Raw genomic sequence first — 26,252 nt, forward strand, 5'->3', positions numbered from 1 at the left:
AGCATAGCATGAAGGAGAGATTGGAAACTCCGGTGGAAAAGGAGGAAGGCTACTTTGTGTTAGAACAATTGGAGGAACCTAGGACCATTGAAGAAGAGGAAGAAGTGGTTGAAGACTTAGGAGATGCGGAACTTCCATGGGAAGCTAAAATCAAAGAAAACCCCTCCAAGAAGAGTAAATTTGATGTTGAGGAGGAATGTGCACAACCTCCGAGGCATATTCTATATGAAGACTTGGAGAGAATGAAGCAAGAATTGAGTTCCCTTGGTGATGAAGATCATGCATCCAATCTTCTTGGTGAAGAATCCTTCGAATTTGAAGAACCTTCTCCCAATGAATTTAAAAGTGATGTGGAGGTAGATTTCTCTCAACCTCCCATTTATGACTTGAGTAATGTTGAAGAGTTAGAGGAAGTTGATGAACAAAGGATTGAAAATGAAGAAGTTTATGAAGAGGTGGAGATTGACAAGGAAGCAAATAAGGGAGTAGAGCTTGCAAGCACATTGGAGATACCTCTCCCCAAGCCACCACCATCCATTCTCTCATTCAAGTGGATAAATTCCTTATACTTAAGCTTTGTTATTCTCCTTGAATATGGTTTGCTTGAGACGGATGATCAACTTAGAAAAATTAGTGGCTTTAAGAGTAAAACGGAGATGGTTAGTGGTTGGAAGCATCATTCTAGGTTCATTATGGTCACGTGTCCAAAGCTTGATAGCAAAGGTTGGTGTATAACTAGAGTACATGGGTCTAGAAGGATGTTTGGTCACTTTGTTGAGAATTCACCTTGCTCACCACCCACATGGATTAATGATAATCAACTTGGAGATGGGTGTGAAGACAAAATATGGGATCCGGGAACACATGAGGATCAACATTGGGAGCACATGGTTTGTGAAGAACTCCATCAAAGCTTGGAGATATTAATCTTGAATGATGGAGCTATTTGGAAGTCCAAGCATTGGTGGAAGTTCCAAGATGAGTACAAGCACAAGCCACCTTGAGAAAAGCTCCCCATAAGTCCAACTTAAGGACAATAAACAAAAGTGCTAGGTGGGAGACAACCCACCATGGTAAAATCTTTTCATTTTCTCTTTTGTAAATATTTGGTAGAATTAGTCTAATTTCATATTTTGTTTAGATAGTTGAGTTTAGTTGGTAGTTTAGTATGTTAAATAAGGTTTTATGGTGTTTTGGTAGCTGTTTGGAGGTTTGGAATGCTTGGATTGGTGCAAAAACATAGAAAAAAATTTTTGAAAAACAGAGCACCATCCACGCGTACGCGTACATGGCGCGTACGCGCACTTACAGCATTTTCGACCATCCACGCGCGCGCGCCATGCGTGCATACGCGCGGATTGAGAAGTTCCAACCTCCATACATTTTCCAGAGAGTTGTGCCTGTGCCGCGCCAACGTTGTGCCTCTGGCACAAACCCCACTTGCGCACACGCGCACATGACGCGTACGCGCCACTCTCGAAATAAGCCAACGACGCGCGCGCGCCATGCGTGCGTACGCGCGGATTTCTTTCTCCCATCCACTTTTCTTTTCTTCTCCTCTTTCCAATTCTTTCCTTCTCCTTTCTTCTTCCCTTCTCCTACCCCTCATCCAACACTTCCAAACACCATGGATAACCATTTATTTTAGTTAGTTAATTAGTTAGTTGGTTAGTTAATTAGTTAGTTTTAGTTTAGCTTTCATTTTATTTTCTCTCTTTTCATTATACGTGTTGGATTATTGACTTTGTTTATTATACGTTGCTGCCCTTATTGCCTAAATGCTATTTTAGCATGAATGTTTTTAGATAATCTTTGTTGGATTCTATGATTGAGATTATATTTTGTTACTTGGTTTTGAGTTCTTCATGCTTACCTTTTGAAAAATACCAAGTGATGAGAATTGTCTTCGAGCTTATAACTCTTTTGAATTGCATGTTGTAGCTAGCCACCATGTGATTTGAACCGTATTCTTTGATTAGGCAATCTCTTGATGGATAATGTTGAGCATTTACCTTAATGCTTTGTATTTCATGATTATATCCATCCATATGTTTGACTTGAATGCTTTCATGCTTCTCTAATGCTTGTCTTACCTTACAAGCTTACTTAAAGCATCTCAAGCACACTAGAATGAGTACAGTGCATGCTTCTTTTGTGACATAGCTCTTTATACTAATGTGTATTCTAAACCACGCAATTTAGAATTCACACACCTAATATTTCTTAATGTCACACTAATTCACTCACCTCATTCTAGTGATTTACCTCATTCCAACAATGTATGCTTCCTTGCTTTTATATCTTCTCATCTTATGGTGTTATATTTTTGTTTTTCATAACGAATGCACCACAAACAACCATGGAGGTGGAAGAAAGAACACATAGCAATCCGGAGAGTCGTCGTACCCCCTTGCTCATCTTTGAGTGCACCGAGGACGGTGCAAACTTTTAAGTGTGGGGAGGTCGTCCGACCGATCGGCAATCTTGGGTGACAAATTTCTAACTCCAATACTTTTGCATTTCATTCTAGGATTTTAGGATTTTTACTTGCATTTTCTTATTTTTGCATATGCATACACAATAAGCTTAGTCAAAATAATGAGAATTTTTCAAGATTTCTATCTATAGGGCATGTCAATTGATTTGAGTGAAAACTTTTCATAGAACTTGCTTGAATTATATATATTGTGGAACATGAATTTTTGAGCTAAGAACACAAGCTTGCGAGATTCGAGCCTAATGGCGTGGTTACATCTTATAACCATTTATTTTTCCTTCTTGTGTGCATTATTCTCTTTCTATGATTGTAATCTTTGATTTGTTTGATTCTTTATGTCCATTATTTTGTGTATTCATGCATTTATGTGATTGAGGCCATCATTTCATTTAGCTCACTTACCCAAATAGCCTACCTTTTATCTTCCATTGTTAGCCAAATTTGAGCTTACGATTAACCCACCTGTTCTTAATTTAGCACATTACAAGCCTTAAAGCGAAAAACAATAAATGTCCTTATTTGGATCTTTGATTAGCTTAGGCTAGTGTGTGTGAGTATCATTCAAGTGTGGGAACCTTGGGACATTGGGTGAATAAAAGGGTAGTTTTGTATTATTATTGTAAATATTGGGAATTGGGTACATGCTCATGTATTGATTAAATGTATAGACCTTATGCATTGGTACTCTTGTATATAGTTTGAAAGAAAGAAAAAATGAGAAAAAAAAATATATGAAAAGTATAGGAAAAAATGGAAAAAGAAAGAAAACGAAAAAGAAAGAAATAAAAAGGGGACAAAATGCCTCAAGGTGAAACTCAATAAGATCAATGCATATGAGTTATGAAATGAAAAGAAAATGCATGAGTATGTGAAAAGGTGAAAAATGGGTAGCTAGATTAGAACTTAATTGTATAGGATGTCATAGGTTAGGTGGGAAGTTTAAGCTTATCAAAGATTCAAACTTCAAGCTCACTTGACCATATATGCATCCTACCTTGACCCTAACCCCATTACAACCTAAAGAAAAGACCTCATGATACTTGTATGCATGCATGAAATGTATGTCGATTGTTAGAAGAAAAACAAATCTTGGAAAGCATGAAATAGAGGAGAATTGAGTGAATCAACCCTAAACACTTGAGTGAATAGAGTGCAAACACTACCGGTGAGGGTTTGATGCTCAATTACATGTTTTCACCTATGATCATAATTTTCATGCAAGTTTGTAAAAATATTTAATAACTCAATTCAATTGTGGATTAGACTTGCTAGTCCTTAGCCCTTGTGCATATATGTTTCTTGGGAATTGATTTATTTTGACCCAGCACTTGCATTCATTTAGATAGTTGCATATAGGTAGATTGCATTTAGTTAGTTTCCATTGAATAAATGCCATACCCTTACTTCATTCTTGGTTTAAGCATGAGGACATGCTTGGTTTAAGTGTGGGGAGGTTGACAAACCCCAATTTGACGGTTTATTTTGTATTGATTTTTGGGGATTTTATCACCTTTTACCCATATTTATTCAAGAAATAGCATGGTTTCGTATATTCTCCTTTAATTGTGCTTGAATGTGAAAACATGCTTTTTAGGACTCAAAATAGCTAAATTTAATTCACCTTGATTCTATTAGATGCCTTGATATGTTTGTTAAGTGATTTAAGGTTTAGGAGGCAAAGATTGGATCAAGGGAATGAAGAAAGAAAGCATGAAAAGTTGGAGAACTCATGAAGAAATGGAAGAACCGGAAAGCTGTCAAGCCGACCTCTTCGCACTTAATCGGCCATAACTTGAGCTACAGAGGTCCAAATGATGCGGTTCCAGTTAGGTTGGAAAGCTAACATCCGGGGCTTCGAAACGATATAAGATTTGCTATGGTTGAACTGCTCATGATGACGCGTACGCGCATAGTACGCACACGCTCCGTTGCTGCCACCTGGTTCACTTAAAGCAAAACGTGGCCAGCGAATTCTGAAGCCTTGTGGGCCCAATCCAACTCATTTCTGATGCTATTTAAGTCAAGGATTGAAGGGGGAATGAAGATACTTTTCATACTTTAGATGTTAGTTATCATTAGTTTAGTTTTAGCTTAGTTTAGTAGTGAGAGTTAGTTTCTAGAGAGAGAAGCTCTCACTTCTCTCTAGAATTAGGATTAGGTTTAGTTCAATAATCTTAGATCTAGATTTTAATTCATGCTTTCATCTCCTTCTATCTCTCAATTCTTTGTTGCTACATTCATCTTCTTCTATTCTTTTATTGTAATTTCCTTTATGTTGTTCTTATATTTTGTTGTAGATCTAGTATTGTTCCTTCTACTTTCTTCCAATTCAATAAGAGGTAATTCATAATAATTGTTCTTCTTTGCTTTTCTATTGTTGATCTCTTGCCTTTGTAGTTGTAGATTCCTTTAATTCTTGCAATTAATAATGTTTACTTCTATTGCACTCTATGTGTTTGTTGAAATGCCTCTTTTAGTTTTAGTGTAGATTTTGTTCCTCTTGGCTATGGTAGAGTAATTAGTGACGCTTGAGTTATCTAATGTCTTTGTTGATTGATAATTAGAAGTTGCTAATTGATTTAGATACCACTAAATCTAGTCTTTCCCTTGGGAGTTGGCTAGGACTTGTGGAATCAAGTTGATTCATCCACTTGACTTTCCTCCATTATTAGAGGTTAACTAAGTGGTAGCAATGGACAATTGTGGTCACAATCGAGGAGGATAACTAGGATAGGACTTCTAATTCTCACAACCTTGCCAAGTGCTTTTTAGTTGTTAGTTTATTTTCATTGTCATTTACATTTCATGTCTCTTATCCCAAAACCCCAAAATACAATCCATAACCAATAACAAGACACTTCATTGTAATTCCTAGGGAGAACGACCCGAGGTCCAATACTTCGGTTTATAAAATTTAGGGGTTTGTTACTTGTGACAAACAATCTTTTGTATGAAAGGATTAGTGATTGGTTTAGAAACTATACTTGCAACGAGATTTCATTTGTGAAATTCTAAACCGTCAAGAATTCGTTCATCAAAATGGCGCCGTTGCCGGGGAATTGCAATGGTGTTATGTTATTGGTTATTGTATATATGTGAATATTGTGAATATGTTTGCCTTTTGCTTCTTTGTTAGTTCTTACTAGTTTTTAGGATTTAATTTTCTTGCTTCTTATTTGATTTTATTTTTATTTTCTCGTTCCATTATGAATTCTCATTTTGGCTATGAGTGTGATTACAACTATGTTGTAGGTGATAAGGACTATAATGGAGATGTGTATCAAGGATGGGACAATCAAAGGTGGGAAGAGCCATATGCTTATGATCAATCATCATGGCAACAACCCCCACCAATGCACTATGAGGAAGAGCCATTCTTTGATGCATATCAATCAAATGGCTATGGTGGATCTCCTTGTGATTTTCAAGAACCACCACCATATGCCTATGAGTCATATCCTCAACATGACCCTCAACCACACTCACAAGCCTATTTTCAACAAACACCTCCATATGACCATGATCCTTACCCACCATACCAACCTCCTTTTGAACCATATGAGCCATACATGGAACCACAATTCCAAGATTACTACTCTCAAAAACCACTTCAATACACACCACCACCTTACCAAGAAGAACCACCTTCCTATAATGAACCCTTTCTCCAAGACAATGAACCTTCTTATCCACTCCAACCTCTAATGGATGGAACCCTTGGTGTTCTTCTTCAAGGACATGAGGAGATGACAAGGGATGTGCAACAATTCATGACCGCCTTGGATGCGGTGGTAAACCGGTTAGCATCCCAACTTTTGGACACTCAAGGAACTCCCATGGCTCAAGAAGAGCATAGCATGAAGGAGAGATTGGAAACTCCGGTGGAAAAGGAGGAAGGCTACTTTGTGTTAGAACAATTGGAGGAACCTAGGACCATTGAAGAAGAGGAAGAAGTGGTTGAAGACTTAGGAGATGCGGAACTTCCATGGGAAGCTAAAATCAAAGAAAACCCCTCCAAGAAGAGTAAATTTGATGTTGAGGAGGAATGTGCACAACCTCCGAGGCATATTCTATATGAAGACTTGGAGAGAATGAAGCAAGAATTGAGTTCCCTTGGTGATGAAGATCATGCATCCAATCTTCTTGGTGAAGAATCCTTCGAATTTGAAGAACCTTCTCCCAATGAATTTAAAAGTGATGTGGAGGTAGATTTCTCTCAACCTCCCATTTATGACTTGAGTAATGTTGAAGAGTTAGAGGAAGTTGATGAACAAAGGATTGAAAATGAAGAAGTTTATGAAGAGGTGGAGATTGACAAGGAAGCAAATAAGGGAGTAGAGCTTGCAAGCACATTGGAGATACCTCTCCCCAAGCCACCACCATCCATTCTCTCATTCAAGTGGATAAATTCCTTATACTTAAGCTTTGTTATTCTCCTTGAATATGGTTTGCTTGAGACGGATGATCAACTTAGAAAAATTAGTGGCTTTAAGAGTAAAACGGAGATGGTTAGTGGTTGGAAGCATCATTCTAGGTTCATTATGGTCACGTGTCCAAAGCTTGATAGCAAAGGTTGGTGTATAACTAGAGTACATGGGTCTAGAAGGATGTTTGGTCACTTTGTTGAGAATTCACCTTGCTCACCACCCACATGGATTAATGATAATCAACTTGGAGATGGGTGTGAAGACAAAATATGGGATCCGGGAACACATGAGGATCAACATTGGGAGCACATGGTTTGTGAAGAACTCCATCAAAGCTTGGAGATATTAATCTTGAATGATGGAGCTATTTGGAAGTCCAAGCATTGGTGGAAGTTCCAAGATGAGTACAAGCACAAGCCACCTTGAGAAAAGCTCCCCATAAGTCCAACTTAAGGACAATAAACAAAAGTGCTAGGTGGGAGACAACCCACCATGGTAAAATCTTTTCATTTTCTCTTTTGTAAATATTTGGTAGAATTAGTCTAATTTCATATTTTGTTTAGATAGTTGAGTTTAGTTGGTAGTTTAGTATGTTAAATAAGGTTTTATGGTGTTTTGGTAGCTGTTTGGAGGTTTGGAATGCTTGGATTGGTGCAAAAACATAGAAAAAAATTTTTGAAAAACAGAGCACCATCCACGCGTACGCGTACATGGCGCGTACGCGCACTTACAGCATTTTCGACCATCCACGCGCGCGCGCCATGCGTGCATACGCGCGGATTGAGAAGTTCCAACCTCCATACATTTTCCAGAGAGTTGTGCCTGTGCCGCGCCAACGTTGTGCCTCTGGCACAAACCCCACTTGCGCACACGCGCACATGACGCGTACGCGCCACTCTCGAAATAAGCCAACGACGCGCGCGCGCCATGCGTGCGTACACGCGGATTTCTTTCTCCCATCCACTTTTCTTTTCTTCTCCTCTTTCCAATTCTTTCCTTCTCCTTTCTTCTTCCCTTCTCCTACCCCTCATCCAACACTTCCAAACACCATGGATAACCATTTATTTTAGTTAGTTAATTAGTTAGTTGGTTAGTTAATTAGTTAGTTTTAGTTTAGCTTTCATTTTATTTTCTCTCTTTTCATTATACGTGTTGGATTATTGACTTTGTTTATTATACGTTGCTGCCCTTATTGCCTAAATGCTATTTTAGCATGAATGTTTTTAGATAATCTTTGTTAGATTCTATGATTGAGATTATATTTTGTTACTTGGTTTTGAGTTCTTCATGCTTACCTTTTGAAAAATACCAAGTGATGAGAATTGTCTTCGAGCTTATAACTCTTTTGAATTGCATGTTGTAGCTAGCCACCATGTGATTTGAACCGTATTCTTTGATTAGGCAATCTCTTGATGGGTAATGTTGAGCATTTACCTTAATGCTTTGTATTTCATGATTATATCCATCCATATGTTTGACTTGAATGCTTTCATGCTTCTCTAATGCTTGTCTTACCTTACAAGCTTACTTAAAGCATCTCAAGCACACTAGAATGAGTACAGTGCATGCTTCTTTTGTGACATAGCTCTTTATACTAATGTGTATTCTAAACCACGCAATTTAGAATTCACACACCTAATATTTCTTAATGTCACACTAATTCACTCACCTCATTCTAGTGATTTACCTCATTCCAACAATGTATGCTTCCTTGCTTTTATATCTTCTCATCTAATGTCTTTGTTGATTGATAATTAGAAGTTGCTAATTGATTTAGATACCACTAAAGCTAGTCTTTCCCTTGGGAGTTGGCTAGGACTTGTGGAATCAAGTTGATTCATCCACTTGACTTTCCTCCATTATTAGAGGTTAACTAAGTGGTAGCAATGGACAATTGTGGTCACAATCGAGGAGGATAACTAGGATAGGACTTCTAATTCTCACAACCTTGCCATGTGCTTTTTAATTGTTAGTTTATTTTCATTGTCATTTACATTTCATGTCTCTTATCTCAAAACCCCAAAATACAATCCATAACCAATAACAAGACACTTCATTGTAATTCCTAGGGAGAACGACCCGAGGTCCAATACTTCGGTTTATAAAATTTAGGGGTTTGTTACTTGTGACAAACAATCTTTTGTATGAAAGGATTAGTGATTGGTTTAGAAACTATACTTGCAACAAGATTTCATTTGTGAAATTCTAAACCGTCAAGAATCCGTTCATCAGGCGTCCCTCCCTCCTACTGAGATCTCTGAAACCTTTCCGGATGAGCAACTCTTTGCCATTCAGGAATCACCATGGTTTGCAGACAGGAAAGGGAAGAAGCATGAAAGGCTTCTCTCAATACAGAGTCAAATAAAACCCCCACATTCAAACTCTAAGTTTGGTATTGAGAGGCCACAACCAAACTCTAAGTTTGGTGTTAAGAGGCCATCATCATGCTCTGAGTATCTGTGAGGCTCCATGAGAGCCCACTGTCAAGCTACTGACATTAAAGAAGCGCTTGTTGGGAGGCAACCCAACTTTACTTATCTATGTGAAAATTCTATTTTCCAGTGTTATTTTATGATTTCTGTAGGTTGATGATCATGTGAAGTCACAAAAACAATTGAAAAAGCAAAAACAAACTGAAAAATAGAATGAAAAATAGCACCCTGGAGGAGAGGCCTACTGGCGTTTAAACGCCAGTAAGGGCAGCAGAATGGGCGTTAAACGCCCAGTCTGGCACCATTCTGGGCGTTTAACGCCAGAAATGGGCACTAGATTGGCGTTTAACGCCAGAAAAAGGCAAGAAGCTGGCGTTAAACGCCAGAAATGGGCAGCAACCTGGCGTTTGACGCCAGGATTGGCAGCAAAGGGCGTTTTGCAAGCCTAATTGGTGCAGGGATGAGAAATCCTTGACACCTCAGGATCTGTGGACCCCACAGGATCCCCACCAACCTCAACTCATTATCTCTCTTCTTCACACCTTTTCATAATACTCTTCCCCAAAAAACCCCTCGCCTATCACATCCTACCCTCTTCCCCATCACCTCTTAACCACTCACACATCTCCATCTCCTCCATTCTCTTCTTCTTCTCAAGCCATCTTTCTTCTTTTGCTCGAGGACGAGCAAACCTTCTAAATTTGGTGTGGTAAAAGCATTGCTTTTTGTTTTTCCATAACCATTTATGGCACCTAAGGCCGGAGAAACCTCTAGGAAGAGGAAAGGGAAGGCAATTGCTTCCAAACTCTGAGTCATGAGAGATGGAGAGATTCATCTCAAAAGCCCATCACTAAGAAAGGATGGAGCAAACAAGAGAGCCCACTCATTGACCTCAACAAGAGCATTCCACTATCCTCCATGAAATTAGAGAGGACCAAAAGGCCAGGAGAGAGAAGCAACAAAGGCAAGGAAGAGACATAGAGGAGCTAAAGCACTTCATAAGATCTTCAAGAGGAAGAACAAGCCGCCATCACTAAGGTGGACCCGTTCTTTAATCTCCTTGTTCTTATTTTTCTGTTTTTTCGATTTCTATGCTTGATGTTCTATCTATGTTTGTGTCTTTACTACATGATCATTAGTGTCTTAGTTTCTATGCCTTAAAGCTATGAATGCCCTATGAATCCATTACCTTTCTTAAATAAAAAGTGTTTTTAATTGCAAAATAAAAAGAAGTACATGAATTTCAAATTTTAAAACAGATTAATTATTTTGATGTGGTGGCAATACTTTTTGTTTTTCTGAATGAATGCTTGAACAGTGCATATTTTTGAATTTGTTGTCTATGAATGTTAAAATTGTTGGCTCTTTAAATAATGATGGAAAGGGAGAAATGTTATTGATGATATAAAAAATCATAAAAATGATTCTTGAAGCAAGAAAAAGCAGTGAATAAAAAAAAGAGAAGAAAAAAATGCGAAAAAAAAGAGAGAAAAAAAAAAGCAAGCAGAAAAAGCCAATAGTCCTTTAAACCAAAAGGCAAGGGTAAAATAAAAAGGATCCAAGGCTTTGAGCATCAGTGGATAGGAGGGCCCACAGGAATAAAATCCTGGCCTATGCGGCTAAAACCAAGCTGTCCCTAACCATGTGCTTGTGGCGTGAAGGTGTCAAGTAAAAACTTCAGACTGAGCGGTTAAAGTCGTGGTCCAAAGCAAAAAAAAAAAAGTAAGTGTGCTTAAGAGCTCTTGACACCTCTAATTGGGGACTCTAGCAAAGCTGAGTCACAATCTGAAAAGGTTCACCCAGTTATATGTCTGTGGCATTTATGTATCCGGTGGTAATACTGGAAAACAAAGTGCTTAGGGTCACGACCAAGACTCGTATAGTAGCTGTGTTCAAGAATCAACATACTGAACTAGGAGAATCAATAACACTATCTGAATTCTGAGTTCCTATAGATGCCAATCATTCTGAACCTCAAGGGATAAAGTGAGATTCCAAAACTGTTCATTGTATATTCTCTTCTTTTTATCCTACTTGATTTTCAGTTGCTTGGGGACAAGCAACAATTTAAGTTTGGTGTTGTGATGAGCGGATAATTTATACGCTTTTTGGCACTGTTTTTAGTATGATTTTAGTATATTTTAGTTAGTTTTTATTATATTTTTATTAGTTTTTAATTAAAAATTCACTTTTTCTGGACTTTACTATGAGTTTGTGTGTTTTTCTGTGATTTCAGGTATTTTCTGGCTGAAATTGAGGGACCTAAGCAAAAATCTTATTCAGAGGCTGAAAAAGGACTGCAGATGCTGCTGGATTCTGACCTCTCTGCACTCGAAGTGGATTTTCCGGAGCTACAGAAGCCCAATTCGTACGCTCTCAATTGCGTTAGAAAGTAGACATCCTGGGCTTTCCAGAAATATATAATAGTCCATACTTTGCCTGAGATTTGATGGCCCAAAACGGCGTTCCAAGTCAGCTTAAGAATTCTGGCGTTTAACGCTAGAACTGGCATAAAAGCTGGAGTTAAACGCCCAAACTGGCACAAAAGCTGGCGTTTAACTCCAAGAAAAGTCTCTACACATGAAAGCTTCAATGCTCAGCCCAAGCACATACCAAGTGGGCCCCGGAAGTGGATTTTTACACTAAACACCCTAGCTTACTCATTTTCTGTAACCCTAGGTCACTAGTTTACTATAAAAACTACTTTTAGTGATTCATCTGGTACCTCATGACACTTTACACGTTTCATATTGTATTTTCTACGACATGAGTCTCTAAACCCCATTGTTGAGGGTGAGGAGCTCTGCTGTTCTTCATGAATTAATGCAATTACTACTGTTTTCCATTCTATCACACTTGCTTCTATTCTAAGATATTCATTCGCACTTCAACCTGATGAATGTGATGATCCGTGACACTCATCATCATTCTCACCTATGAACGCGTGCCTGACAACTACCTCCGTTCTACCTTAGATTGAATGCATATCTCTTAGCCTCATGATTCAGATCAGAGTCTTCGTGGTATAAGCTAGAATTATTGGTGGCCATTCCTGAGATCCGGAACGTCTAAACCTTGTCTGTGGTATTCTGAGTAGGATCTGGGAAGGGATGACTGTGACGAGCTTTAAACTCGCGAGTGTTGGGCGTAGTGACAGACGCAAAAGGATCAATGGATCCTATTCCGACATGATCGAGAACCGACAGATGATTGGCTGTGCGGTGACAGCGCATTTGGAACATTTTCACTGAGAGGACGGGAAGTAGCCATTGACAACGGTGATGCCCAACTTAAAGCTTTCCATGGAAGGAGCCTTGCGTGCATGAAGAAGAAGATAGTAGGAAAGCAGAGATTCAGAAGACAAAGCATCTCCAAAGCCTCAACCTGTTCTTCATTACTGCATAACAAGTATTTATTTCATGTTCTTTTACTTTTTACAATTAAATTTGAGAATTATTGATATCCTGACTAAGAGTTACAAGATAACCATAGCTTGCTTCAAGCCGACAACCTCCGTGGGATCGACCCTTACTCACGTAAGGTATTACTTGGACGACCCAGTGCACTTGCTGGTTAGTTGTGCGGAGTTGCAAAAGTGTGATTGTAATTTTGTGCACCAAGATACCAACTCCTTCATCCCACTTTACAGACGTATAAGCACACGGTCCAACATCAGTGTACTTCAAAGAATCAGTGATTGTTTCATTATTTAAAATAATGTCTCTGCCCTTAACATAAGAATGCACACTTCCTTCATGATAAGTCATATTTGCATAAAACTCTATAACCAACAGAGGATACACAGGTTTTTTGATTTTGAAAAAGCGATTCCAGTCTAAAAATTCTAGATTTTCAATAAAAGGAAAACCTTTCTTTTTCAAAGTAGGTAAATCTGCAAGAAAAGAGGGACACAGAGTACGATACTGAATAACTCCTTCATAAAAATCGTGGTTTATGGCAGATTTGAAACGATGGGGGTTATAGTTGGAGTGAGATGTCATGAAGTGTGATTTGTGAGCAAAAGGATCAATGTCTGGTTCTCTAACTTATTTGAGAGGGAGACGAGGGTTACCTCTTTGTGAACGCAAAGGAACAAACCTAGACTTTGGCTGAGTAGGCTCGGAAACTAGTTCCTCGGCTACCGGACGTTTGCCTTTGGATGAGCTTGGTTTTGAGGAGCCAAGTTTTGAAGGAGGCACCCTTGGAGGAGGCGTCGGCTTAGCAGAGGCAGGAAATCTGGTTGTAGTTTTGGTCCGTGCCATTGGGTCAGTTCTCGGAGGAGAGGTAGGAGGAGATGGTGAGGGTGTGAAGGTTCGGTCTTGGGAGCGAGTGGAAAGCTTTGATGGAAGCTTGTACACTTTTTCACGAGGAGGCTTGTGTGCTACGGTTTTCTTCCTCATTTGGTGGTTTCTGGTTTAAGAAGAAAAGAAGTAATAGAGATAGTGGAGAAAACCAAAGGGTTTGAGAAGGAGTTATGGAGGGAAGAGAAGGATTATTGGTAACCGTACCCAAGAAAAGGTTTCTCAAACCATGCAACTTCATCACCTTTTGAAATGACTTGAAAAGACATGACCTCATGAAGGAAAGATTTGATTTGATTTAAAAAAATTATTTTTAAATTTCAAAAACTAAAAAAATTAAAAAGAATTAAATCAAACTGAAAATCTTTTTGGAGCAAAAAACATTAAATGAAAACCCTTTTTTTAAAAAATTAAACACACAGGCCAACAAAAAATTATTAACCAAACAAAAATTGTAACATTCATATTTGGGCCCAAAGATGGTTGGATTTAAGAAAATATATTGGACCACTCTAGATCTGATATTTGAGGTTGGCCCAGATCAATTTTCACTTGCAACAAGCCTAGAACACACTGATTGAAGGGAAAGTTCTTCACATGCCCAAAATTGTCTCATGCCTGTTTATGAGATAAAAACTCCAACAAACACATCATTAATTTTTAAACAATGAATCATAGTTCAGAATTCCTAGGCTAGTCCTAAGCAAGCAAAATCTGTCCTCAGCAAGTGGTTTTGTAAAAATATCTACTAATTGCTCCTCCGATTTAACAAATTGAATGCTAATATCCCCTTTTTGAACATGTTCTCTTATTGAGTGAAATTTCACTTCAATATGCTTAGTCCTAGAGTGCAAAACTGGATTTTTAGAAATATTAATGGCACTCATATTATCACACATTAAGGAAATGTTTTCAGCATTTAATTTGTAATCGGCAAGCTGTGTTTTTAACCATAAAAGCTGAGAACAACATGAAGAAGCAGCTATATACTCAGCTTTAGCAGTGGATAGAGCCACTGTCGGCTGTTTCTTACTTGACCAAACATTTAAGGACTTTACAAGGAAGCAACATAAGCCTGAAGTGCTCCTTCTATCAACTCTATCACCAGCAAAATCTACATCACAATAACCAACTGCAGAAAAATCATCAATCTTAGGATACCAAACACCAAAATTGGATGTGCCATGAACATATCTAATGATCCTTTTAACTGCAGAAAGATGTGACTCTTTTGGTTTGGATTAGGACCTAGAACACAATCTAACACTTTGCACAATATCGGGTCTAGAGGAAGTTAAGTACATAAGAGAACCAATCATTCCTCTATACCTAGTCTCATCAACATCTTTCTCAGTTTCTCCCTTATCTAATTTTGAATTAGGATGCATGGGAGTTCCCATGGGTTTGGCATTTTCCATACCAAATTTCTTAACTAATTCCTTGGCATACTTCTCTTGATGAATGAAAATACCATTTTCAGTTTGTTTAATTTGTAGTCCAAGGAAAAAATTAAGTTCACCCATCATACTCATGTCAAATTCACTTGTCATGAGTTTTCCAAATTCAGAACAAAGGAATTCATTGGCTGATCCAAAAATAATGTCATCAACATATATTTGGACTAGAATGAAAGAATCATTAGAATTCTTGATAAATAGAGTTGTGTCTGTGGTGCCTCTTTGAAAACTATTTTTCAAAAGAAAAGAGCTAAGTCTCTCATACCAAGCTCTAAGAGCTTGTCTTAAACCATAGAGAGCTTTAGATAATTTAAAAATATGATTAGAATGCTCTTTATTTTCAAAACCAGGAGGCTGCTCCACATACACTTCTCTATCTATCACACCATTCAAAAATGCACATTTAACATCCATTTGATATAATTTAAAATCACAAAATGCAGCATAGGCTAAGAGAAGTCTTATGGCTTCCATTCGGGCAACAGGGGCAAAGGATTTATCAAAGTATATTCCTTCTTCTTGGTCATATCCTTGTGCCACTAGCCTTGCCTTGTTTCTTGCAATGCTACCATCTTCTCCTAACTTGTTCCGAAATATCCATTTGGTGCCTGTCACTTTCTTTCCACTTGGCCTAGGAACCAAAGTCCAAACTTGGTTCTTCTCAAACTCTTGGAGCTCATCTTCCATTGCCTTTACCTAAGAAGGGTCACTAAGGGCTTCCTTAATATTTTGAGGCTCCATTTGAGAGAGAAGGGCAATGTTCGTTCCTTCATTCTCTTTTCTTGTTGAAGACCGAGTTCTAACCCCATGAGAGACGTCCCCAATGACAAATTTCTCAGGATAATTCTTCAATAATATCCATTCACGAGGTTTGGTGGACTTGGAGGTAGATTCAGTCACCAAGAGATTCTGGGTGTTGCTGTTTCTAGGATCTCCTTCAGATTCATGGGACATAATGGAATTGTCTCTTGAATTTTTAGCAGTTGCAGTTTCTGGTTCAGCTTGACCAGAATGTTCTTTTTCATGATTTTGAGCAGTTTCATCTTCCTTTTGAGCTTGATTTCCAGCATCACAATCTTCCAAAATGCTTTGCACCAAATTAGTATCACAAAATGTAACATGTATGGACTCCTCAATAATCCTAGCATCTTGATTATAAACCCTATATGCTTTACTAGTTGTGAAATATCCTACAAACAAACACTCATACGCCTTTGGATCAAATTTACCCAAATTATCCTTGTTATTTAAAACAAAACATTTGCATCCAAAGATGTGCAAGTAGTCTAAGTTTGGTGGGTAACCTTTCCAAAGTTCATAAGGGGTTTTCTTCAAAAATTTCCTTATGATTGTTCTATTCAAAATATGGCAAGCCGTGTTAACCGCTTCAGCCCAAAGGAATTTTGGAACATTACTCTCACAAAGCATAGCTCTTGTCATCTCTTGTATGCTTCTATTTCTTCTTTCCACCACACCATTTTGTTGTGGTGTTCTTGGACAAGAGAAGTTGTGAGATATTCCAAGTTTCTCACAAAAGGATTCAAATAAATTATTTTTAAATTCAGTTCCATGATCACTTCTTATAGAAGAGATTTTTAAATCCTTTTCATTTTGAATTTTCTTGCAAAAAGGTTCAAAGGCCGAAAAAGCTTCATTTTTGTGTGCAAGAAATAAAACCCAACCAAACCTACTATAGTCATCCACAATCACTAAACCATAATGTTTACCTCCTAGGCTTTGAGTTCTTGTTGGACCAAATAAATCAATGTGTAGCAACTCAAGTGGTCTTTTAGTAGAGATGTCTTCCTTTGGTTTAAAAGAACTTTTTGTTTGTTTTCCCATTTGGCAAGTATCACAAGTGATGTCTTTGTCAAATTTTATCAAAGAAAGACCTCTTACTAATTCTTTCTTTACAAGTTTGTTTATTTGAAACATACTTGCATGGCCCAATCTCTTGTGCCATAACCACTTTTCAGATACTTTAGAGTGAAAACAAGCTACATTTTGATCTTTTAGTTCATCAAGAGTAAGTCCATACATATTATTAAAATGCTTGGCAACAAAAAGCACTTCATTTGTCTTCTCATTAACAACACAGCATTCAAGTCTATTGAAAGTTACTAAATATCCTAAATCACACAGCTGACTTATACTCAAAAGATTGTGCTTCAAGCCACATACCAAAAGTACATCATCAATGAAAGTTAATTGTTCATTACCTACTTTTCTAACAGCAATAATTTTACCTTTACCATCATCTCCAAAAGTCACAAAACCTCCATCATACTTGTTTAGTTTGATGAAATAAGTTGACCTTCCAGTCATGTGCCTTGAGCATCCACTATCCATGTACCATATGTCCTTTTTGTTCTTGGATGCTAGGCAAATTTGCATGAAGAGTTTCAAGTAGCCTTAGGTATCCAAATTAATTTGGATCCTTTGAAGTTAATCCATCTTGGTTCCAAGTGTATTGAAATCACAAACAACATTATAAATTTGGTTTCCCATAACTCTCTTTTCAATGAAACATTGTGCATATGAATGACCAAATTTTTTGCAATTAAAACAATGATTTTCTGATACATGTTGCTGATGTTTAGATGAGCTACCATGCTGGAAATGATTAAATGATTGAAATTTTCTAGTTTTTGGAAGATGTGCATTTCTTTTGACAAACTGATTTTTGTTATAATTATTCCTCTTTGCAAAAGCATTTTCACCAGAATTTTTGAAAAACTTTGAATTTTTCGAAAATGAGGTTTTGTTGTAAAACGGTGGTTTCTTGAAAGCTACCTTATTTTTTGAGTATCCCAAACCTGGCCTATTTGAACTAGGTTCGGTTCTTGGTGAAGGTTCAGTTTCACTTGTGTATACTTCATCAAATTTTTCTTCAAATGTTAAAACATATCCAATACCATATTTGATTGGTGTGGATTTACTATTTGATGAAGAAGCCACAAATCTTATAAAGGAATCATTAAAAACTGCATCTTCCTTGGCTATATATCTTAAACCAGATTTTTCAAATAATGGTCTTTGACTTGCAAGTAATTTGTCCAAGTTACTAGAACTTTGAGCAAATTTTGCTAAGTCACCATTCAGCCTTTTAATCATATCATTTAATCTTTCATTTTCAGTAATTAACTCATGAGAAGGATCCACAATGTGCTTTCCTTTCAATTTTTCAAGTTCATATTTTAAAAATCTGTTTTCTTCAATAATGTCCAAAGCACATTCAGTTTCCTTCACTTTTTCTTTTAAAACCTCATTTTCAGCTCTCAACACATCTCTTTCAGATCTGCATTCATTGTACTTGTCAAGTAGTTTTGAGGTATTTAAAGTGAGATCATCAATAATAGCATGTAAATCATCAATGGTCAAATCATAATAGTTTACCTCATCAAGATTGTTGTTTCCAGTCATGAAGCAGTCTTTATCTTCACCTTCAGATTCTTCTTCTTCATTTGAGTCGTTCTCAATATCTCCCAAGCTGCCATGAGCACTCTTTTCCTTTCTTTCTTGCCTTTATCCTCCTTTTTGAGCTTTGGACAGTTTAGCTTGAAATGTCCAGCCTCCTTACAATGATGACACGTCACCTTGCTCAAGTCGATCTTTTGTTCCTTTAAGCTTGAACCCTTGTATTTGCCTTTGTTCTTCATCATCCTTCTAAATCTCCTAGCAAAAAACAAAAGCTCATCATCTGAAATACCATCACTGGACTCACTCTATTTTGGTCCTATTTTTGACTTGAGGGCTATTCCCTTTTTCTTTGAGTCCGATTTTTTGTGTGTGGTTTCATATGCAAGGAGTTTTTCTCTCAGCTCATCATATGTTATGGGGCTTAGGTTATTGTTTTCGGTTAGAACAGTGGCAGTGGTTTCCCATTCTTTTGTGAGGCTTCTAAGGAGTTTTCTCACTAGGGTTTGTTCTAAGTAGTTTGTACCCATAGCATCAAGGTTGTTGATTATGATTGAGAATATCTCAAACGCTTCATCAATGCTTTCTCCATCCTTCATGTTGAACATCTCATACTCTTTTCGCAGCATATCGATCCTCGTTTCTTTGACTTTTTTAGTGCATTCGTGTGTAACCTAGAGTTTTTCCCAGATTTCTTTGGCTTTCTTGCATCTAGACACCTGCCGGTACTCTTCAAAGCTGATAGCACAGTGAAGAAGGTTGATTGCTTTAGCATTCAGCTCTATCTTCTTCTTATCATCTTCATTCCATTCAGCTTCTTCTTTTGTAGTCACCACTCCATCAGTACTTGTTTTTGTTGGGATCTTGGGACCACTCACAACAATCTTCCATATGTTGTAGTCAATGGATTGGATGAAGATCCTTATTCTTTCTTTCCAGTAGGAATAGTTCTTCCCGTTGAAGAAAGGTGGCCGATTGTTTGACTGGCCTTCAGTGAGGGTGTAGGCAACTATGGTTGTGCCCAAGTTGTTCACCATTGGATCTTTGCTCCAAGCGGTTAAGCTTGATTCTTGAGACCTTAGCTCCTGATACCAATTGAAGGTTGTGGTAGGCTTAGAGAAGGGGGGTTGAATCTATGCCTTTCTTTTATGTTACTGAAATGACCCTTTAAAACAAACTTTCAATTCTGATTCTGTTTGAACTCAGTAGCGAAAATTTATGAGACAATTTATTTTTGTCTCATGAATATCAGAAAATAGAACACAGCAGAGAGAAGAAAAGCTAACACCAGCATATATCCTGGTTTGGTTGCCTTGTGCTATGCAAACTACGTCCAGTCTCCTCCATAACAATGGAGGAATTTCCACTATAGTTAAAAGTATTACATACACCAATTTCACTCTCAAGTTCTAACCTAACTTGACATTGGCTATACTAATACCTAACTCTTCACTCTTAGTGCTAACCCAACTAAGAAAGGGATACCCAACAGGTACAAGATACAAGACACTTAATCAACCTAAAGAAATCTGAAATAAACTCTAGGCTTTTCTCTCAAGTGTTTCACTCAGCCTTTTTTCACTCATGGCTTTTACTTGAGCTCTCTCAATATGCCTTTTCACTCAAGAAATTACAGAAAGATAAACATTGAAAAGTAAAATACAATCTGTAACAAACATGAAGGAGATTGACTTCATCAACAGCCTCTTTGCTATGTGATAAACTAGATTTGCATGTCTCTAATTCAGTTCTTTATTTTGGCGGAATGCTTCTTTGAAAGAAGGCACTATCCAAGTAGAGGAACTTCTTCAGAGCACTTCACAGAACAAAACCTCAATACTCTGGGTTATCTCTCCTTGACTTCTGAATGAATAGCAAGCCTCTTTTATCTCCTTGCATGTTGCTGGGTTCACCTTCCTAGGTCAACTTCTTGAGCCTTGAGCTTCACCAACCCAGCCGTTCACCTTTTTCCCAGTAATCTTCAAAATAGAAACTTTGCTTCTGACTTCTCTACCTTGTCCGAAAGCCATAAAGCAGCAACCACAAGAGTCTTCCAATGGTCAACCGAATCTGAGCCATTGAGAAGCTACTTGGTCCCCAAGAATCACTTGTGACCGTAGATACACAGCAGTAAAGAACAGAAATCCTCTTTTCCATATAGCTCAAAAACGGAGTGGCAGAGAGTTGAAGATGAAGAGAAGAAAGTGTGTTGCATGTATGAGGAAATGGACTACCTTTAATCTTCTGATCTTTTCTTTATATGGCTTGAAATGGTTAATTAGACCTTACCCCTCTTTGCTTAACCTTCTCTTTCCTTCTTCTTTAATGACTAGCTTAGGGACTAAGCTCTCTTTCTTATTTTTTCTGAGTTCAGTGATTTGACTGAGACCGAGAAGAAAGGAACGTTGCTTTGGAAGCAATGAGAGAGAGTGAAGACTTCAATCTTGTATGAGAAGCTTGGTGGGATCAACTTGGATTGATGGACACGGGCTTGGATCGGGTTTGATTTGCTTGGCCCGTTAGTTCCTTTCTTTGTTTCTTTTGGGCTCCACTTGATTAACCAACTCATTAGCCTTGATGTTTTTATTTTCATTTCAATTTGGGCTGCTTGATTGAATTTTGGCCTACAACAATTGATAAATAATTAGCAACATATAATTATTAGCACTCAACACTAATTATTTATTTTGCCCAAAAATAATGTTTGTCATCACTAAGTAATTCAGTTAATTTCTTAACTCAACAAATTCAAAATCTTAAATTTTGAATCGTAAATTCTAAATTCTAAACTCTATATAATCTTAAACACTTATTTATTATTATTTTTTTATTCTGAAATCACCCTAATATATTCATTTATTTTTGTTTTCTATATTTTTGACTCATTAGTTGTCCTAAAAAAAGCCTCTTCATGCGTAAAAATTTTTATTTATGATATCATGCATAAAAATTTTAATAGATTAGATATATTCTACAAAAAAAAAATTACTACAACATTCCTTTTTCACTCAATAATCAAACAAAAAGGCCAATTAGAACAAAATTTTCACCCACAAAATACTAAAAAACCCAATAACTAACACACCTTTATAACAAGAATTAATCTAAATCACACCAGGTTCAAATCTTAACCGTGGACCCGTGGTGGACTTGGCTAGGTTAGTGTGTGTGAGGGAGGGTGTGAGTATATTTGAATGAAAAGAAAAAGTGTTTGAATAAAAAGAAAAAAAAATACATATTTATATATATTTACTTAATTTATTAAAAAGAGATCAAAATTAATATTTAATTTAAAAATATAAAATAAATAATTTTTAAATATTTAAAATTTACTATAAAAAATAGGTTTGACAATTTTCATACTAAACTTATAGGTATGTGTTGGTCGAAATATTTTATTTTGAAGAATATTGAGTTTGGAGAATAATAAATTTTTATTTTGAAGAATGAAGGGCTACATCGAAATAGATTTATTGAAGAATGAAAAACAGAAGCTAGTCAATTCGCTCAGTTGAGGAAGAGAAGTTATTCGAAGATGGTAATTTTCGGTTACGTAATTGTATAGAAAGAGCGAGAACAATTATTTAAAGAGTGGTACACGTGGGAGTTACATGTAAATCTGATTGGTCAAGAGTTTCTATAAATAAGTAAAAGGTCGAAGGGATTGAGGTTGGAACTTTATTTTAGAAAAAACATTCAAGTACACTCACATTTCACTGCATTCGAATTATTTTTCTGTAAGGTTTCTTCCATATTTTTAATCTCATTTATATTTTCAGTAAACTTTATTTTTTTGTGGAGATTTACCTTTTAAGCAATATTTAATTTCCTTGTTCAATTTAACCTTTTAGCATTTTATTTTCGAATTCAAAGCCCTTTGATCTTATCGAAAACAATCTACTATTTATTTAAATTCAATACAATTTCTTTCCATTCTAGACTTCTAATTAATTTATTTTCAAAATTTATTTTATTTATCTTTTTAGATTTCCTTTTTAAAAGAATAAATTTCACTCCCAAATTATTACATATCGAACTATCGATATGCTAAAAAATAATAAAACATTATCAAAGATTTTGCCAAAAAAAATTCCCTAATTAACTTACTCCAGACAACACCCTGCATCGTAGAGAAACACCATGCGTCGTCAGTCATCGGTAGCAGACGATGTCTGCGCTGTAATCACACGAACCAACGCGTCACGCAATGAGCTGCACCACGCAATTTCCTTACCTGAGTAAAAAAAATCACTTCCTCATGCTAGCTAGCATTCAGGGGTAAATAAGGATTAGTAATAACTTAACAATAATGCTAGAGAATCAAGAGGGTATCTGCCAAAAATCAGCCAAATGCCTTTGGGTGAATCTAAAATCTTTACGTGAATGGTGCTTATGCTAGGCATTAGGATGTTTCTTTTCTCTGTAAATTAGATGGTTCTAAATCTATTTTTTGATTTATCATGTTTTAGGCATTTTGAGAGGGAATGAGGGTGAAGAGACGGAAGCTAATTGAATCAATTTGCATTATTCACGTTGGAATGATAGTGAACGTATCTCCTCCTAATTTGAATGTGGTGAAACATTTAATAACCAATATTTTAAATCATAAATAAATAAGTTAATATACATGGATGTTTTTTCTGCTAAGTATCAGAATGTTTCTTTTTCATACTAAATAGATGTTCTTTTATATATTTTTTGAATGTTTTTGTATTGCAAATGTGAATATCTTTATTTTTTTTAAGAATTTCGTAGTTTTTTAAGAATTTATCTCCTTTGTTCTTTCCTTTTCACAGCCGTCGCCCTCTCTTCCATCCTCAAGATCCTCAAGTTCGAGGTGTTCGATGAAAGGATTCCCGGTGTCAGAGAAGCCATGGAAGCCATTGTTACCGCCATCACAGGTTGCCGACTCGAGAAAACTAATTTGGTGTCTAAGGACGTCGTTATGATGAAGATTCTTCAGGTTCTTGATGGAACAATGCACCACAGAGCTTCCATCTTACTCAGTGATCCCGCTGTGTGCACGCTTGTCAATGCTTGTTTTCAAGTTGTGCAGCAAATGAATGAGATAGCATTTGGATTGAAATTGAGTGGCCACAAATTTTTGTGGAGGTTTTTAGAGGTGGATATGTTAATGTAAAAGAGAAGAGAAAGGTTTTTATAAGTTTTAATTATGTTTATTTTAAAATTTTTTAAATTTTAAATTTAAAAATTTAAAATTAATTATTAATAATTATAATTAATTGAGTTGTTTATTTTTTGGCTGATTAAACACTTGATTCCCTATACTTTTTCATAACTTAATAACTGCCCAGTACCAAAGCCATTATGCACCAAAAATAAAAATGCCAAAGGCAACGACAACGCAGGGAGAAGAACCATTGCAACTCAGCTACAATGAAAACACCATTCATTCACACCGCAATTCCTTCGATCTCTCTCTCTCTCTCCAAACCAGAAAAAAACAAAAAAAAACAAAAAAAAACAAAAAAAAAAACAAAAAACAAAAGAAGCAGATCCATCAAAGAGAAAGGGGGAAAAATAAAACAAAATAAGAAAGAGGGGTAAGAATGAAAGAGATAATGAGTTCAAAGACATTGTTCTCTTCCATTCTCTATTTCTTCCTTATATCCACATTGGCCACTGCCTCCCCATTCCTTTCAAGTACATTTTCCATCTTCACATGTTTTTGTATTATTTTATTTTTCCAATCATACGAACTGTCACATTATCATAATTACACATTGTTATTATATATTTGTTAATATAATTGAATTTTGTTTTAAGACAGATGATATATTTGAGTCTGGGGCATCCACCTCCCGTTCCCTGCTACAGGCTAAGAAAGGTAACATTACATTTTGCATTACCTATTTTGATTAGTGGTAATTCAGAATATAATTACGCTGGAATTTGAAACATCTTTATAATGTTATAACTTAGGTGATAATCGAAATGATAAATTACCACTTGGAACATAATGTAGATTACTTTAAAATTTTCGGATTATTTGTAACTCAACCAGATTAGGTAATCTTTTATGTGCAAGTAATTTAATCCAATGGTACCATTAATCTAGATGTCTTAGCTAAAATAGGTATGCTTCTTCAATTGACTTTCTTTCAATCAAATGTAGGTAGTGTAAAGTTACAAAGTACCTGAAATCAAACTGATTTTTTAGGAATTGAATGTATTGGCCTTGATCATGCCAATTGGTGACAAGTTTGTTGCATTATGATTCTCTAATAAGTAACATGATAAAATACTATTTTAGTCTTCTAACTTAATCCTTAATAGTTTTATTTCAACTCCAAAAAATTTCAAATAAAATAGGTTTAATGTTGTTTCACCGTTAAATTTGACATGAATATTTAACATGTTGAAAAGTCAATAACTTTCAGTAAAATCAGTCACCAATGATCACCAATATAAAATATTTTTCTTTGATCCTAGAGTATTGATGATTGATTAATAGAATTTGGAGTTTTGTACAAGAAAGAAAACTAAAAGACGAATCGTTACAAAAAGATTTTGGTTATATTTTTCTAATACAGACTAATATATGACTTAACTATTAATATTGTTAACTTTTACCTTACTCATTTCATTAAATTAGAATTTGATCCAAATATTAAGAACTAAAATAATACTTCTCCTGAGTAATAAAATCACTTAGAGATGTCATAATTTTGTTAGGGTATTTTCACTCCGTCCTTCTAAGGGGTCTTCCGTCTATAAGATAGAATAAGTACACAAAGCATTTCTCAGGCTGAATCCACTGATAAATGTACTTTTTATGTCCTATAATGTGCAGCTTGTGGAGTTGACTTTGAGAATCAGAACTACACAATCCTAACAAGCCAATGCAAGGGACCACAATACCCACAAAAGGTTTGCTGTGAAGCATTCAAGCAATTTGCATGCCCTTTCATCAATGAAATCAATGATATGGCAACTGATTGTGCCACAGTCATGTTCAGTTACATAAACATCTATGGAAAGTACCCTCCTGGCCTCTTTGCTAATGAGTGCAAAGAAGGCAATGAAGGCCTTGATTGCACCAATGTCAAAACAACATCCAATAACAGTTCCTCTGTTTCTAACTCTGCTCATCTTGCTGCTCCTTATGACTCTATGTTGTTATTGGCCGTACTTGGTTTCATTGGTCTTTTGTTCCAACTTTTCTGAAGGCTCTCTCTTATGTCAATTGGGTCAAGTTTTGTATAACTATTATAGCAATCACTATTTTGAGCTCATAATTTTCGGAACAAGATTGCTTTATCATTCTGTAACGTTCGTGATACTCTATTTTAAAATATGTAAAGACGCGTGCTGCAGATGTGATAGGTCAATGACTTGACAATTATTTATGATAAATTATTGTGGCATTGTTTGATCCGTGTAACTAATGTTATGCAGTGAGACAAAGTGTTTTAGGTTATATACAAAGATGTATTATACATTGTACCAAGATTATGCAAATGATTTTGTTTCGTTGGCAAAATTTTTCAGTTTGCTTCATTTTTCTTGTCATACAAAGTTATAAACTGTGTTCATAGTCATATATTATTATCTATGTAACGCTGATATCTTAATGACTTAGTCTGAATTTTGATAAATCACTTTGGAGTTTGGATCATCGTTTTGATCCATATAAATTGTTACTTATTTAAACAAAATCTGGTTGTTGATACAACGATCTTCACAACACAATTTGAAAA

At 36.3% G+C, this 26,252-nt stretch overlaps 2 protein-coding genes across 2 annotated transcripts in view; one reads left to right on the plus strand and one right to left on the minus strand.

Moving 5' to 3' along the window:
- The window catches only part of LOC112732987 (probable serine/threonine-protein kinase At1g54610), a 36,506-nt gene extending 22,750 nt beyond the window's left edge, over positions 1 to 13,756 (minus strand). The window contains exon 1 of the mRNA XM_025781826.3: positions 13,429 to 13,756. Coding sequence (XP_025637611.3) covers positions 13,429 to 13,756 — 328 coding nt within the window. The remainder of the gene's footprint in view (positions 1 to 13,428) is intronic.
- Positions 13,757 to 23,988: 10,232 nt separating this feature from the next.
- LOC112737663 (GPI-anchored protein LLG3-like) lies at positions 23,989 to 25,936 on the plus strand. The gene is made up of 3 exons (XM_025787651.3): positions 23,989 to 24,195; positions 24,323 to 24,379; positions 25,346 to 25,936. Exons 1-3 carry the CDS (start codon positions 24,102 to 24,104, stop codon positions 25,717 to 25,719), a joined length of 525 nt encoding a protein of 174 aa, XP_025643436.1. The 5' UTR covers positions 23,989 to 24,101; the 3' UTR covers positions 25,720 to 25,936.
- Positions 25,937 to 26,252: the final 316 nt, after the last annotated feature.

The sequence above is a fragment of the Arachis hypogaea genome, chromosome 13 (assembly GCF_003086295.3).
Source record: "Arachis hypogaea cultivar Tifrunner chromosome 13, arahy.Tifrunner.gnm2.J5K5, whole genome shotgun sequence".
NCBI lineage: Eukaryota > Viridiplantae > Streptophyta > Magnoliopsida > Fabales > Fabaceae > Arachis > Arachis hypogaea.